This window comes from Panicum hallii, chromosome 1 (assembly GCF_002211085.1).
Source record: "Panicum hallii strain FIL2 chromosome 1, PHallii_v3.1, whole genome shotgun sequence".
Lineage (NCBI taxonomy): Eukaryota > Viridiplantae > Streptophyta > Magnoliopsida > Poales > Poaceae > Panicum > Panicum hallii.
The window spans coordinates 51,405,446-51,420,866 of NC_038042.1; the positions used below are offsets into that span (position 1 = coordinate 51,405,446).

General features: G+C 49.0%; 3 protein-coding genes across 6 annotated transcripts; 1 reads left to right on the forward strand and 2 right to left on the reverse strand.

The window, feature by feature from the left end:
* Positions 1 to 3,960: 3,960 nt before the first annotated feature.
* Positions 3,961 to 4,781, reverse strand: LOC112874613. The gene is made up of 2 exons (XM_025938046.1): positions 4,583 to 4,781; positions 3,961 to 4,459 (listed from the first exon to the last, which is right to left on the reverse strand). The coding sequence occupies exons 1-2, from the start codon at positions 4,675 to 4,677 to the stop codon at positions 4,171 to 4,173; spliced, it is 384 nt and encodes a 127-aa protein (XP_025793831.1). The 5' UTR covers positions 4,678 to 4,781; the 3' UTR covers positions 3,961 to 4,170.
* Positions 4,782 to 8,628: 3,847 nt separating this feature from the next.
* On the forward strand, positions 8,629 to 11,043 carry LOC112894006 (protein NUCLEAR FUSION DEFECTIVE 6, chloroplastic/mitochondrial-like). 4 transcript variants are annotated; one of them, XM_025961588.1, is made up of 4 exons: positions 8,629 to 8,927; positions 9,028 to 9,149; positions 10,402 to 10,443; positions 10,659 to 11,043. In XM_025961588.1, exons 1-3 carry the CDS (start codon positions 8,797 to 8,799, stop codon positions 10,419 to 10,421), a joined length of 273 nt encoding a protein of 90 aa, XP_025817373.1. In that variant the 5' UTR covers positions 8,629 to 8,796; the 3' UTR covers positions 10,422 to 10,443; positions 10,659 to 11,043. The 4 variants fall into 4 exon arrangements, with proteins under 4 accessions (XP_025817373.1, XP_025817349.1, XP_025817356.1 ...); XM_025961564.1 differs by lacking the exon at positions 10,402 to 10,443; XM_025961571.1 differs by lacking the exon at positions 10,659 to 11,043 and having other exon boundaries at positions 10,402 to 10,622.
* A 1,266-nt stretch (positions 11,044 to 12,309) lies between these two features.
* Positions 12,310 to 15,295, reverse strand: LOC112872986. The gene is made up of 6 exons (XM_025936022.1): positions 14,666 to 15,295; positions 13,895 to 13,994; positions 13,589 to 13,804; positions 13,302 to 13,512; positions 12,804 to 12,885; positions 12,310 to 12,716 (listed from the first exon to the last, which is right to left on the reverse strand). The coding sequence occupies exons 1-6, from the start codon at positions 15,152 to 15,154 to the stop codon at positions 12,525 to 12,527; spliced, it is 1,290 nt and encodes a 429-aa protein (XP_025791807.1). The 5' UTR covers positions 15,155 to 15,295; the 3' UTR covers positions 12,310 to 12,524.
* Positions 15,296 to 15,421: the final 126 nt, after the last annotated feature.

The window sequence follows — 15,421 nt, forward strand, 5'->3', positions numbered from 1 at the left end:
GCAGGGATTAGGTGTCCTGTCCGACTGTCCTGCCCTCCGCATTATTCAGATGACGCATCGCGCCGTGCCAGGCAGACAGGCTGCTGTTAACAAGGCTCCAATGGTTGTTTACCTTATCGCTTTGCGCAAACTGATCGAGAAGGCACGTCTGCAATTGCGGATTTGGAATCTCCCAGCACATGCCTGGCAAATCCTTTGTCCAGTTGGCCGAAGAAGCCCTGTCTCTCTGACTGTCTGGCTTGCCCATTTGGTCTTGGGGAGTGACAGAACTCTGAAGTTAAAGAGAAGTTCACGGTTCAGAACTCTGGGTCCGTCGGTTAGGCACATGGCTGTAGGAACCAATGGTGGCATCTACCATTGCAAATAAAATTGTAGATTTGTAGTAGCATTTACCAGCATGTATGTTAGATCTCACAAGCTTATCTATGCCATCGGTGCCAGTTGCATTTTCCAGGGAAAAAATATTCCACGTACTCGTAACTAGTCAACAGCTATAGTCGATTTGGAAAAAAAAAATTGGGTACATTCGTGAGTTGTCAGTGGTTACGTTGGTACGCAGTTACTACCTCTCCGGAAAAGAAATGCTTCGCTTTTCAACATGTCAGCATACCTTTGGCCACTATTGTCAATCACATTATACTTGTCAAATTCAACAGATTTATGATACCATGAAAGCATTTTTTTGAAACGCTCCGCAAATAACTTTGAAACTTATTGCTAGCCAAAGTTCCAAAAATTTGACCAAAAACCGTGTCCAAAAACATAAGTATTTGTGACCCAAGGGAGTGATATCTTACTTCTAGGAACAGAGGTACTACCTGACAATTTTTTTTTTCTCCTGGTTAACTTGCAGTTCACAGGAAGCGTGAAAACATGATGCAGTTGAAAAATCAACCAGATTGCCGGAAATCAGCAATGATGCTGATTAAAGGAATTCAGATGGGAATCATACGCTAGAAAGGAAGCTATGTGATTGATGCATAGCTGTAATTGACTTACATGCCAGCCTCCCAAGTGTTCCATGGACAAAGTTCTTTTCCCCGGGATCCGTACGGGCAACGAAATTCGTCATGCGTGTCTGAAAATTCCTGCAATGTACATACGCTGTCATAAATAGGAATGAAACTTGCAATGGTGGGGCAGGTGCTTAACGTCAAATGTTGGAGCACCCGCCACGCATTGCTGTGCTCTGCCGGCGGCAGTTCGCTCCCCACGCCGCCGCCGAGATCCTGGGACTCCGGATCGCGGCAGTCCGACAATCACGCTTGCGCCGGATGGTCAGGCTAGGCAGCTGCAGCCTGCAGCAGCGAAGTCGACGCACCCCTAGCCTAGCCGGAGCGAAGATGCAGGTCTCGTCCCTGGTGGCAGGCGGCTGCGGCTTGGGAGTTCGACGGAATCGCCGGAGCCAGTAGCGTTTTGGGCTGGTCTTGATAAAGGGTGAATTTGGAATTATAGGGGTAAATTTATAAATGGGCTCTAGCCTACAGCGGCGGCCATTAAATCGGCCCAGTTAGCTAGTCCCATGTAAGAGCCCATGTGAAGACAATATGCGCTTATCGAGGACTCTTCCAGTTCAGAAGCATTTGCAAATTGCGGCCCACTGAATAAATTCTGGCGCAATCGGTCATACCTTGTTGTTTCGACCGGAGCTTTGACTTCCTCTTTCGAGCTCTGTTAGGCCGTCACAGTCGTCCCTGCTATCAATCTACCTCAAATTTTCGCACTGCAGCTTTACCATTTTGCTGAGCATCTTGCTCTAACATCTCGTCTCGGCCGCAGATGGCAGTGCTATCTATGATGCTGCCCTTTTAAACCTTGAACGCTGAAGCTGCTAGATACTTGGTGATTTTTTCTTTTTTTGTTTGAAGAGTACGAAACTTGGTGGTCATGACATGCGTGTGCAAATGCGACCTTGGCGCGTTTAGCAAAGATGAGGAAGCCCGGTGCGTGATTGCTCAGTCCAGTTGTGCAATTCTCGCTGTGAGGTGCATGTATGCTTGCGATTGCACATGCATGAACCGTCAACCATGCCTATGTATGCATGCACCCCGCAGTTCGACCTTTGCTGGTGGACCGACCGGCAGTGTCTGCGAGGGACGGACGGAGCTGGAAAGTTCCAGTAGCCTGTAGCCGGCCAGCTTGCAAGGTTGACGACCGAGCAGATGCGAACGCCGCACGCCACGTGTCATGCATGGTCCAGGCTCCAGACAGACTCTCGAGAGATGGTACCAAACAGGCTGCAAATCTCGTCCTCACCCAGTCGCACTTGCCTGTCGCTTTCTTCTGAAATCTCGGAATCTGGCAAGGCGCGCGCGAGAGCACCGTCGCCTCGCCTAGCCTGCGAATGAACAGCAAGGCGGCCGCCGGGCAGACCACGCCGCCGGTGGACGGCGGCCGTTCGCCTCCCGCAGCTTTGGACGCGACGCATGCAAAGCGACCCTGGCCGGCCGTGCGCCTCGTTGCCGCTAATACGGTAGGGTAACTAATTAAAGTTTACAAAGGACTGGATCTTCGTAAACATATATGGTAGGGTCAACGCGTGATGGTGCAGTATGGTGACCAGATGCTCTCTGGTGCATGCATGTCATGTGGATGCATCAGCCGGCCTCTTTTCTGTCCTAGTATGAAGCACCTACTCCCAAGTCTTATAATTGTAAACATCGGCGCAGAAACTTTATACTAATCGAGTTGATTATAGCACGCATGTGTCCCAAAAGACATACTAGATTCATGGATCATGAATGAGATCAGAGCCCATTTCGTAGTGGGACGGTATCCGATCCTATCCCAGTCCCATCAACCGAACGCCCAGTCAACATACTTGCATTGGATTTCACCCATTATCCTCTAACCAGGAGGTTCGTCCAATGTACTCAGTTGTTTAGACTTCGATCCCCTGAAACTGAAAGGTTTGATCACCTCCCTGCAAATTTCAGCCGGTTCACAAAGCCAATGGATGGCTCGAGGCAGCTAGCTCAGCAGCTCCAATCAATCGATTTCTAAAGAAGCCGTCCAGCTAATCCGATCCAGCGAGGTAATCGGACAGGGTTTCACGTGCCTGACCAAAGAGATCATCAGAGATCTGCTGCTGCATGGCAGAGCACAAACCGTTCGTTTCGTTTATCATGGGTGGCCTATGGCGGCGCTATCATGACACTGCTGACCACCAGACAGATTGGCGTGTCAGATGGATGGATGGGCAAGGGAAACGCCGCGAGTGGCGTTTCATGCATGGGTGGATCGTCGCGCGCGCCCACAAAGATCTCTGCAACCCGATCGCGATGCTTGCTCCCGCTAGCGAGCTGCAGGAGTGGGGCTTTCAGGCATGCTTCGACATGGGGCGTGTCGGCCACTTCCATGGCGTCGATCGCTCTGTACGAATTGCGCAGGAAGCAGCTGATTCCATCCGATCGGTCCAGCAGTAGTTCACCACCACCAGGCACCACCGGTGCCAAGCTAGGGACCGAGATCGAGCTGGTGACTGCTCGGAGAGAGTGGCAGGCTACGCCATCGACGGCCGACCACCTTCCAGAGTTTTCCAGACCTCATCGGCGTGGAGGAGACTGAGAGGACTACGCATGGCATGGGTACCATGTACAGAAACAGTGGCAGGAACACTTGCATTCTTGCCCCTGAATAAAAGAATCTCCGCAGGCATTTTATTCACTTTAGGAACCCATGCGTACTGCGCAAGAGCAAGACTACTAGGTTCGATTAAGACGTCCATCTTTTTTTTTTACTTTAGGAGTAGGTGAAGTGTGCTTTGATTATGGCCTAAGCTACAAAAAACACAGTCATCGTCACATCGACCGACTAGTCAAAAATAAGAACGCATGGTTTCCCAGCAGATTGATCTTACGGAAGCAAGAAGTGACGTCCGTTGGCCGACCACGAGTTGCTGATACGCAAGATCAGAGCATTTGACGATGAGATGCTAGCAAACACAACACAACACGCATGTGATGAAGAGGAGTCTCGACATAGGCAGCAGCTAGCTTATACACATGCACAACCAGTCCCTCATAAGGCACAAGCACTCGTACAAGGATGGTAAAAAGGATCGAACCGTCTAGCGAGCTAATCTAGTTTTACCTGTCTAATTAGCGAGCATTGTTTCGCAGTGCAACGATCGAGCTAATACGCCGGGATGCTAGGTAGCCGGCCAGCTCGCTAGCACAGCACGTCCTTGAGGAGCTTGTACCTGCGGGCTCGCCGGCCGCCCTCGTGCTCGCCGCCGATGACGACCTTGCCGGCGCCCTTGCCGCATCCAGTGGGCGGGAACGGCGGCTGCTGCTCGCCCCTGCCTTGCGCCGCCTGCTGCTGCTTGCTGCACCCGGACGACGCCGATGAGATGTACGGCCGCTTCTTCCCGCTGCCGACGTCGTCGCTGAGGCACCAGTCGCAGACGCCCGCGCCCGCCTCCGCCGGAGCCGCGTCGCCGTAGTAGTTGGTGCAGTAGCTGCGCGCGCGCGCGCATGCATCGAAGTGAGCGAAAATGGTTAGTCCGGTAATTAACGGGAGTAAGCTCTGGATTCAATCGTATATATAGGATAGTAAAAATTTGGCCGGCGTGCGTACGTACGAGTGCTGGAAGCGGCGGCGGCAGCGCGCGCAGCGGAAGAGCTTGTCGGGGAAGCCGACGTCGCCGCACATGGAGCACACGGTGGTGCCGGCCATCGGTGGCCACGCCGGAGGCGCGCGTCCGTGTGGACCGGATGATCTGTAGCCGCCTATTAGACTCGGACGCCGGAGGGAGGAGGAAGAGATTCGTTCGCGCGGTGGCAGCGCAAAGGAGCAAGCGGCCGGGAGGAGGAAGACGGGGCTTTAAATACTGATCCAAGAGCGAGCGAGAGATGTCGACGGAGGCGAGGCCGGGAGGGATCAGATCGTCGGATGGGCGGTGGCCCCACCCGGCACCCAGGTGTGAGGTCGACGGAGGAGCTGCTGGCCCGGGGAGCCGGGCAGGGCGGGAGACGGTCCACGTGTCCCGGCGTCTATACGTGCGTGGAAAGGGGGCAAAAAAGATGATGTGCGCGCGAGTCGCCGGGTCGGTTGCTCTAATTTGATTGCCTGGTGATTAGCAGCGACCGGGACGGTTGCATTGCACGGAGGATTTACCTGTGGTTGGTATGTGGTGAACAGCAGATTTTTTTTTCTTCTAACGAAAAGGGCGCATCTGTTTTCCTCGCTATGTTATTTGGGTGCATGCAATGCTCTTATAATGAGGATAAGATGCTCAAGTTTACTGATGGTGTTTAATGTGTGTTAAAAAGATTTATTTGAGCACCATTTTTAATATATTTTTTTGGGGGTATTTTTTATAAAATTAAAGCATCTAGTATTTTACATGCACAATTGAGTAGAGGGTCATCCTGAAGGTGGCGAGCTAGACAGCTAGTGATGATGAAAACATCGAAATAAAACGTGCCAATGTATGCCTCTAGCGACAAGCGTGCATGAGAGACATCAGAGTTCCATAAAAGAAAAACAGGTCAGGTTGTTTTAGTGGGTAGTGCTAAGGTGTTTTAACATCCTAACCACACTTGAACTTTTGACCATCTAATCCAGTGTCTTCATCGAAGCTCGTTAGGGATGGAGCAAATGGAGTTCTTAGCGAGATGCCGACAATAGCAACTACGGATGGGTAGATGAAAGATCGCTAAAGACGAAGAGCGCCAGCAATAAGTAATTTGTACCAGGCCTTGTACTCTTCGCCTACATTGAGCAAAATGCCTAAACTAACTTTTTTCATGTATTGTGATAAGTGCAATTGTTACAAAGCGATTCTTGTTCCTTTAAAGAATAGGTTAGTTTCTGGATTTTTAGGAGTCAAAATAAATAAAACTCTGACGAGGAGGAGGAGAAGAAAATTCTGAGTGTAGCGAGAAGAGAAATAATAAGGCAAAATAGATCATTGCTCTTGATTATTGGTTCTGACTGTACAAGAAACGGTGGGGGAGCTACTACGTGGACGGTGGATCATGTACCTTTTTGAGGAGACGGAAACCAAAAAAGATCTCTCTGGCACTCGCTCCCTCACTGTTTGTGTACGAGATTTATGTACACGAACCTGACGGCGAGTTTGGGATGCAATGTGAGATAACCTGCGGTTGGTTGCTGCGTAGGAGTATGTAGTTAAATGTACTACATTGACGCGAGCACAGTACAAATTAAACGTCTCGCTCGCCACACTCTCGATCCTTTGCTTAGAGGAGAAGACACCTCGCTCGAGCTGTCATTTCGTTCGTCTCCTCCTCATGGTCATTGGTCACACGCACATACTCTCCCAGCTGCAGCGGACAGAAGCAAAACTTCTGATCTGTCTGTCGGATCGCTCCAGCGCGCATGCACTGATAGATGCACGTATGGAGTACTGTACGTTGTATGGGGATCGGGTACGGGGGGTCGTCAAGCGATTCGCCGTGCGCGCCGCCGCCGCCGCCGCTAGATCTAGCACGGGCGCTGGGCGGCGGCCGGCCTGCCGGCGGTGCCGGCCTCATCCGGAAGCCGCGGGCGCAGGACGGCAGGACGGCACCCGCACGCAGGGCCGCAGGGGTTATGGCGCGGGGACCGAGCCCCCCGCCGTGCCCCGGGCGCCCGAGCCCCGCGGCGCCGCGCCGTCAGGTTACTATTACGGCATGTGCCGCACTGCCGCCGCACCACCGGGTTTGATTAGCGCCGTACATCAAACGCACATGAACGCTGACGCGCAGGCAGAGGGCAGGTAGGCGATGGCGAGATGCCGACCGGCTCTTCGCTGTCCGCCTCGGATCAGTCCAGAGCTTGTTCCTGTGTGCCCTGCGGTGGCGGCGGCGACGGCGAGCCAGTGCGGGCGCGCGCCCGGAAGCCGGACGCCCGCTGGCCGTTGAGCTCCGTACGTGAGGGCACGCCTGATCCACTGAATCCTGCAGCGAGCGCACAGAGTGTGCGTGTGGGCCGCGGGAGTGGGGCGGGGAGCGCGCGCATGGCACCGCCTCATTTGCCTGGCTTGCCGTTGATGGATGCAAGTCTCTCTGTTTCTGTAGCCTGCGAGCAACAACGAGATATGGGCGGGGCGGCACAGCGAGGGCAGAAAGCAAGAGATATCCCTGCGCCGCTCCAGCTGCAAATATCCATGGAACGTTGTAGATGGCCGTACGGCTGCTGCTGCTCGCCTGCTCGTCGCTTCTCTCGGGCCACCGGTTCGGCTGTTCTGTGCCTGTGGGAGGACAAGATATTTTCGTGGGTCTAATCAGGCTAGCGTCCCTGGTGGCTGGTGCAGGTGCAGGCCGCAGGCGTGCAGCATGGAGCAGGCTCATCTTTTCAGGAAGGAAAGCCCCGGGCAGGAAGAGGGAGGACCTTCCCTTTTGCTGTTCCGCGGCAGCAGCGCAGTGCCGAACTGGCGGTGCTGCGGTGCATCACGCAAGTTGGCAAAGAGAGTGCTACCATGATTCCCTATTTTCATCTCGTCTAAGAATACAAATTATATTTATTTTAAATTATTATATTTATTTTAAATTATTAGATCGATTTAAAAATCTGATAAAATGAATTAGGATAGTATTGTGCGTAACTAATTTAGAAGGAGAAACAAATTAGGATGGCATAATATTATAATTATTTAGTTAATCCCTCCACTTGCATCTCTACTTATCTCTCGCCATGCGCAACTGTTTCTTAACACGTTAATCAAGGGGTGTTTCATCAGCAGTTGCCCTAAAAAAAAAACTTCTCCGACCGCAGGTTTTCAGAAGATCCCGACTTGAAAAGGTAACATGAGCAACTGATTCGTCTTGATGCATGTGTTAGAGAACTAGTTTTCTACGGGGATTTTCTGTGCTGGCCAGCTTAAAGAAGCAACGCTGTCATGCCAGGGGCCCAAGGTGGAGAATCACCGACCGACGGTGAATAGTGTGAATGAAGTCTGAACAACGAGAGGGGCAAATGTATGCCTCGATGAGGGTGACGGATGGTTTTCGTTGCCGCGGGAGCTGGGAGGAGCCGAGGAGGTGATGACGGCAATCAGAGATGATAGATAGACTAGGACACACAACGAAGACGTCGAAAGAGGCATCACAACCGTTGGACGCGCATCACAGCATCGTGGCTGTCTACTGAAAATCTGTAAGTACTAATTTCAGTCGTACGATGAATAGTAGTTAAAAAGCATCTCCAGCAAATTACTCATGTATCTTTCTAATAAAAAAACTGTTATTTTGGTAATGGAAAGTGCTCCAGCAAATTACTAATTCCATTGCCTTTAAAAAAATTATCGTCAACATACACTTCTCTCTTGCTCAAATGAATGTAGAGGATTGCTCCCTCCAACCTATCCATCCATTAAGTAATCTGGTATACTATTTATCATCAAAAATATAAAAAATAATATTAACAAATCTGCTGCTGGAGATGCTCGCATGCTGGCGCTTCAAAAGAACATCTTGCCATTCCATATGTCAAGTAGCGGCGTGGCAAAAAGGCCGACGTGTGGGTCCAGACGACAAGACGAACCCGTCGAAGCCCAAAACGAGATTCTGAACCCTTAACAGGCTCTTAAAGCCCAATACGATCTTACCGACGCGCACATTCATCGGTCCATTAAGCCCGCAAACAATTCCCGCTATAGTGAGCTCAACGGCCCAGCACTCCCATTCCCCCATCTGCAAGGAAAGCGAACCTGCACTCCGTGGCGCCGCCGCCGCCGTCGCATCGCATCGCCCCCGGGCCACGACGCCGAAACCTAGCTCCTCAATTCTCACCGCCCACCTCTGACCTCCTCCCCCCTCCCCGGTCCCCGCACCCGGAACCCGCGGCGAGATGGCCTCGACCTGCTTCCGCGCCGCCGCTCGCGTGGCCTCCGCCGTCGGCCGGTCGGCGGCGGCCGCCCGCCCCGCCCCCTTCGCGGGCCGCGCCGCCTCCGCTGCCCGCCGCGCCCCGTGCTTCTCCAGGTGACGGTCGCCGCTCCTTTGTTCCCTTGTCGTTGGCGCATTTGTGCCGTGGGGGCGTCCAGTGCCGGATCTGTAATGGGCGGGCTGTGGCGGCGTGCAGGGTTCCGGTGGAGCTCGGGTGCTGCGCGGGGTTGACGCTCCTGCCGCTGCACAGCGCGGTGGCGGCGGCCAGGCTGACGTCGCGGCTGAGCACGGACTCGAGCTGCCGCGCTCTCTCTCAGGGTATCCTCTGTCGCACCTATCCCGGGCTTTAACATCGTAAGATTATGCTCTTGTCTGTGTTTGCTTTCCATTTGGCTGAGAACAGCATTTGTGTATTTTTGTTTTCCTTCCCTTGCGGGTAGATTCATAGCTCTGCTTGCTTGAAGAAACTGGTGTGCTTGTTTGATCTGCCCACAAACAAATGGCACTTACGTTCGGTTCTAACATTGAAATGTCATCCTAACAATTTTAGCTGACTATGTTCAATAAAAAACATCTCTATTCCTCTGAATGTTGTCTGCTACTCCCTGCAATGTGCAATACATGATTGCCTTAGTCTCTGAACCGAAAGTAAAGTACATGTAAAAAATGAAGCCACGAATGCTGAATGCACGCACCCTTCATTTGATGGCTATATATTTAAATGGAAGTGACAATATCCTTTAGATGGTTTCAGTGTTGTGGTTCTTGTGCATGTATACGAAATGGCAAAATAAAGCCATGCCAGATTTTCCCTAGATTAATTTTGGAACTATAATGTACTAGTTATGTTGAAATTGCGTGCAGCAATGATGATTTTCTCTATTCTCTTTCCTCCCACATGGATAAATTTCTTTAATAGGTAGGTAGGAATAAGGCTGTGGTAGATAACCTAGTAATTTTCTAGATTACAGTCTCTGTTGTGAGGTTGTTTATTAGCTCAAGACATCTTATATGTTTATGTTCTATAGAGAAATTTTCAATCAGGCTTTGTAAAGCAAGACAATATAGTGTTTTGCATGCCACGATGATTCCTCATATTCACTTATTCAAAAATATTCTTTCGTGAGCTGAGGTCAATTAAGTAAGACATTTGGTTTCTGCAGGCACTGCTGCAGGCACATGACTTTGCTAGTTCTTGAAAGATTTTACTGGGAGCTTGCTGTTTTGCTTCCTACAATTATGAAGAATGAGTACTTTAACATGCGAAATTGTAATGGAAGACTAGAGTTTGTTATTTATCTAGATTTACTAGCTGCCTCTGTTGAGGAATACCTTGATGCAATAATGTGGCATCCTTTTCGAATGTTTTACACGATAGTTGACCATTCACTTGAGTCAATATGTCTGGATGCAATGCTTAAATTGTCGTTTCTTTCTTTCTTTGCATTTTTATTTGAGACTCCTGTTTGCATTTGGAGAGAGCTGCATGCTTGCTTGAATTTTTGTTCAACAGAGAATTTTAATCTGGTCGCCGTTGTAGTTTACCATATGATCACTCTTCTTTTCTCAGATGAAAATGATGGTACGTGAAACATTTACGCAATGTCTTAAGGTGGGTGCTTGGATATTTGGCAATGATGCACGCTTGTTACCGCGACAACCACCTTTTAGTCATAGAGCTTATGCTTTAGAGCCAAACTTGTAAAGTCTTTTTTTGCTACTGTGGGGGCTCACATGCAATGCTACACTGTATGCTTCACACTTATAATTGAAGAATGCTTAAATGTCCAATCCTCTGATGTATGCTTTATTTTCTGTTTTATATAGAGATGGGTCTATCTGTTCGAAGGTGATAAACCGCTGGAAGACCTGCTCATGTCATGCTATTGGGCTGAAATGATTTTTTTTAGAGTAGTTTATCTGTATGAACGTCGGCAGCACTACTTTTTTTTATACCTAATTTACAATCTTGGCTATATGATATTGTTCAAGGTTTTGAGTTAATGCCTTTTGATATCCTTTGATGAAAGAAAACATGCAAGGACAGCATACGGCTTGCTGATGTCTGGGCTGTATTCGCTCAGCACAATTCTGAATGCCTATTCTGTTATAATAGGGAGGAATGATTTGATAATTGTTGTTGATGAGTATACTAGTATTGCATATGCTATCAGTTTCTTTAAATTTGTGAATGAGATGGTCCGGACCTGAATAGTGTGGTTTCCTACTTTGAGCCTCGAGGTTTGCTTTGGTTTCGTCTAGGTACGGATGGAAAGTCTCGTGTATGTTTAATTCTCCAGTACGCACTGCTCTCATTATCGATAGCTATCATGAATTCGATTCAAATCAGTTTATGGATTCCAGTTCTCGTCTGAATGTATATTCGTTTGAAAGTGGAGCTGTGATTGCATGTCTCGCTCTCGTGTTCTTGCCCCGTCGTGGATCGGCTTCACCTCTCCTGGAGGAGCTGGCCGTGGACCTCGCGGTTGAGATCTTTTTGTTCTCTGGTCCTGCGCGATTTACGTCGACCTAGTAGTTGCTGGAATCGTCAATTCCGTCTCAGAGATAATGTGCGTCTGTTGTTGTCTGTATCCGCACTACAATTCTCGTTCTCAAGCCTGTGAATCTGCGATGATAAAGCCGGACGGCCAGCAGTGGAACAACTTTAGAGATGTTGTTCCAAGGATGTTGTGGAAATTTGACATGAAACCACCCTTTAGTGCATAAATTGTTGGGACAGACTCAGATCGAGGTGTGCTAGCTGAAGTTGTGTAAAAAGATAAGAAAATCACGTAAAATCTGAACAGGCATTTTGTTCATCACATATACTCATAAAGCCGAAGTGCTGCTGGACACTAACACAAGCACACAGCAAAATTGTTAATTTACAGGAGTCTAAGTATGTTATCATTCAACATTGGCAAAATAGGTATTACTTTATCCCGAGGGTCAGCTTCGTCCCTCAACTTTCAAATTGGCCAATATAGTCGCTCAACTTTTATTTTGAGATCAAACTCATCCTTTTACTGATATTACACTCTATAATAAGATGCGATAAATGCAAAAAATCTTTTTTACCCTTGGTTTTTCCCCTCCTCAATTTCCACTGTTTTGTGTCACTATCTCGCTCAACTTCCAGCGATATTTTATATGGTCGTACGTAGTTATGCAATAAATAGCTTTAATTTTACTCTCCATACGTCCGCAACATAATACGATATATGGGTAAATAAAATTCTATGTTCCAAATTAAACACTTATAATGTTCAGCTTTTAAATGAATTTAGAAGTGAATGAGATCAGGGTAAAAAGGATTTTTTTTCATAAATCTCATATTATTATGGAGTATAATATTAGCATAAGGATGAGTTTGATCCAAAAATGAAAGTTAGGAAACTAGGCTAATCTGAAAGTTGAGGGATGAACTTGACCTTTGCTCAAAGTTGAGGGACTAAAACTCCTATTTTACCTTCAAACATACAGGAAAGTTGGTCCTATCATATTCAAAACTTCCATCGTCAAGAATGGGTAATAAAAAATATATCCTCTTGTTTTTCTTAATACGCTACATACTGATTTCAAGTATTTAGCAGCTGATTTTACTCATATTACTCTTGCCGCGTGGGCATCACCAATAGCTTTCACGGTTTGGCAAACCAGCTTCTCTGGGACAGGCAGAAACGAAGAGCTAGATCACAGAAAAGCCAGTGACCAGGGGAGCTTTCCTGTCCTTGACATCTTCACCAGTGCTCTCTCAACACCAGCGATCTGATTGGCAGTGGCCGCCTGCTCCTTGACTTTCTTCTTATCAGCTTTCCTTTGCGCGCGCTTTATCTCCTTTTGCATCTTCTCTCCCGCTTCCGCTCTTTTCTTCTCCAAGTTCAACTGTTTTCAATCGAGGTACACAAGAGGGTTTGAAATCAGGAAAGCAATTCTATCCGTTTCAAATAGAACAACTGTTATCAAGCATACCTCAGTAGTTCTCATCTTATGCCTGGCCTTTGCGATCTTGTTCCTCTGCCAATCATCAATATCGGTTTCTTTCCTTTTCAGCCTAATTGATTTAAGTAAGATTAGTAGTGCTCTGATTAGGAAAAAAATCAAAGAACTGTGGGCTATCAAATTCAAAATTTCAACACTCGCAAAAAAAATTCAAAATTTCAACAATTAACGCATAGTGACTGCACACAGGAAGCTGATGTTTTCATACCCACACCAACAATGAATTGACCTTGTTACTTCAAACATGATTTCAGATAAAGAGATATTGATGCTATATAATCATCTAATGGGCCATTTGAAAATAAGATCTGATCATCATAGCAATACAAACTTGTTATACTATAATTCTTTCTCCAAGTAAGTTTTTTTTATGAAACAGGAGGGGTCTGGCTATATATTAATGATAAAAAAGGTTATCTACAGAAGCAAAAAGAAAGATGTTATGAAAGATGAGATAAGAAGGATTACTTTTCTATGAGCTTTGCAACCTGTGCATCCTTCCAGGCAACCAACTTGGCATGGACAAAATTGCCTTGGGGTTTTAACCCAGAGGCCGGGAGCCGTCTCTCCATCCTTGGCACTGGAACTGGACAGTTCTCACCACCTGAATCGCCAAATGCACGATCACTATGGTTGCCACCCTCAAAGGCACCATCAGACTCAAAATTCCAATCACGAGCTGCAATATACATGATTGTCTCAAAGTTCAGATTATGCTGAAAATCTGATGAACCCCATGAGATTCAGACCAATACCTGAGGATATACGAGACGACACGGTCTCAGTCTGCCATTCCTTTTGATCGCCTCCCTCGTCCTCCCCTTCACTGACTTTGGGCAGTCTCCATTCATTGATAGCATCTATTGCACCCACACGCTGACGGAAATTATGTGAGGAGCGAACTCGGCGCATCAATCTTGCTGGTGTGGCCTTGTGGATGAATCTTGGAGGCACTTGATTAGCCCCATCAACTGCATATTTGAAATTGGTTTATTCAACATGCCCTGCAAATAAAATGCGCATCTGATCTATGAACAGAAGAGACAAGTGGAAGGTGGTACCTCTCCTTTCCAGCCTGGGTGTCTGTATTCTGATGTTTCGCGGTGTTGCAGAAGGCTTCATGAAATCTGCTCTGGTTGGCAACCTCCCTTGCTCTTCTTCCTGCAGTAGTGCATTTGGATTATTAATTTCTGCTTCAGTCTGGATTGTGAAAGATCAAATGAATAGAGAAAATAACAAAGTGCTTATAAAGCTGGGGGCTGCATGTAACAATTGGATGGAATCAGACACTGAATAACCCGATTATTGTTTGATGACGCAGAAGTTAGCAGATAAGTTCAACAATCAAGACGAGTGAGTAAATATAGCTCTGAATTTTGGCCCTTTCCAGAATTGGCAAACAGAAATGTGACAACTGACAATAAACCCAAATCGTCAGAAGTTCAAACTTTACTGCTTGTAAGTTAACTAGCTGGGAGTTTCCTGGCAATTCGACTACTCCAGCAACATTAACCAATACAAAATTCATGAAAAAAACGAGACTCCGGTACGAAATTGAGCCATTTGTTGCTACAAGGCATGGATGAAACTGAGCAATTCCATCCAAGAAAGAAGAAACCACCTACGCCAGAAAAATAAAACCTAACATCGATTTATCGGCATATGCCAACAGCATTCAAGAACCGCGAACTACTAAGTAAGCAATCAAGATCAAATGCAGGCGGCAGGCCAAATCAAGAACCAAGAACCGTGGAGCCACCTCCGTCTCGAGCAAGAACCAATCAGGGACAACGAAAAGGGACACCAGGAAGGCAAAGAACAGAGAAACTGACCATCCGTGGCGTGACAAACGAGGCGTCGTCGTCTGCGCCGTGGGGCTCGTGGTCGTCCCCGCCGCCGCCGCGGCTGCTCACGGGGCTGCAGATCGGGGACGGCGATGCGGGGCGGTGCTTGGTGAGCGAGCCGGCGCTCCACGCGGCGCAGCTGCCGTAGGACGAGGCCGGGCGGCGGCCGTAGTGCCCGCCGCGCCCGCCCATAGCAGCCATCGCGAGCAGCATCTGCGTGCTCCGCCCCACGGAGGCCTCGACCTGGGGCACCGGGTCCGGCTCCGCATCGGCGGCGTAGCAGGGGGCGCCCCGCGAGGCCTCGGAGCGGGCCGGGGAGGAGCCCGGCGAGACGCGGGAGGCCGCGGTGGGCTCGCCGATGCAGGGGAGCGGGATCGGGAGCGGGGGGAGGTGGTCGGCGCGGCGCACGTTGGTGCTCCCGCAGGAGGAGACGCCTTCCGGGACGGGGGCCGGGGCGCCTGCGGCGGCGGCGGCCATCTTCTTGGTTTCTTGCGCTCTGCTCCTTCAGAAGTTCAGAGTTGAGGCCTTCACCCTCCCCCTCTCTTCTTGATCAGTTGCAGAGCGCGCGCGGGCGTTGTGTTGTGCCTTTGATCCCTTGAGGACGACAAATGGAGGAGCAAGGAGGGGGGTCGTGTCGGCGGCGTGTCACAGGATGTGTGCGGGCTTTACATGTTAGGCTTCCAGGCCTTTGGGCCTTCCGGCTGTTGGGCCGGGGCATGGAACGCTCTACACTGGTGGACCCGC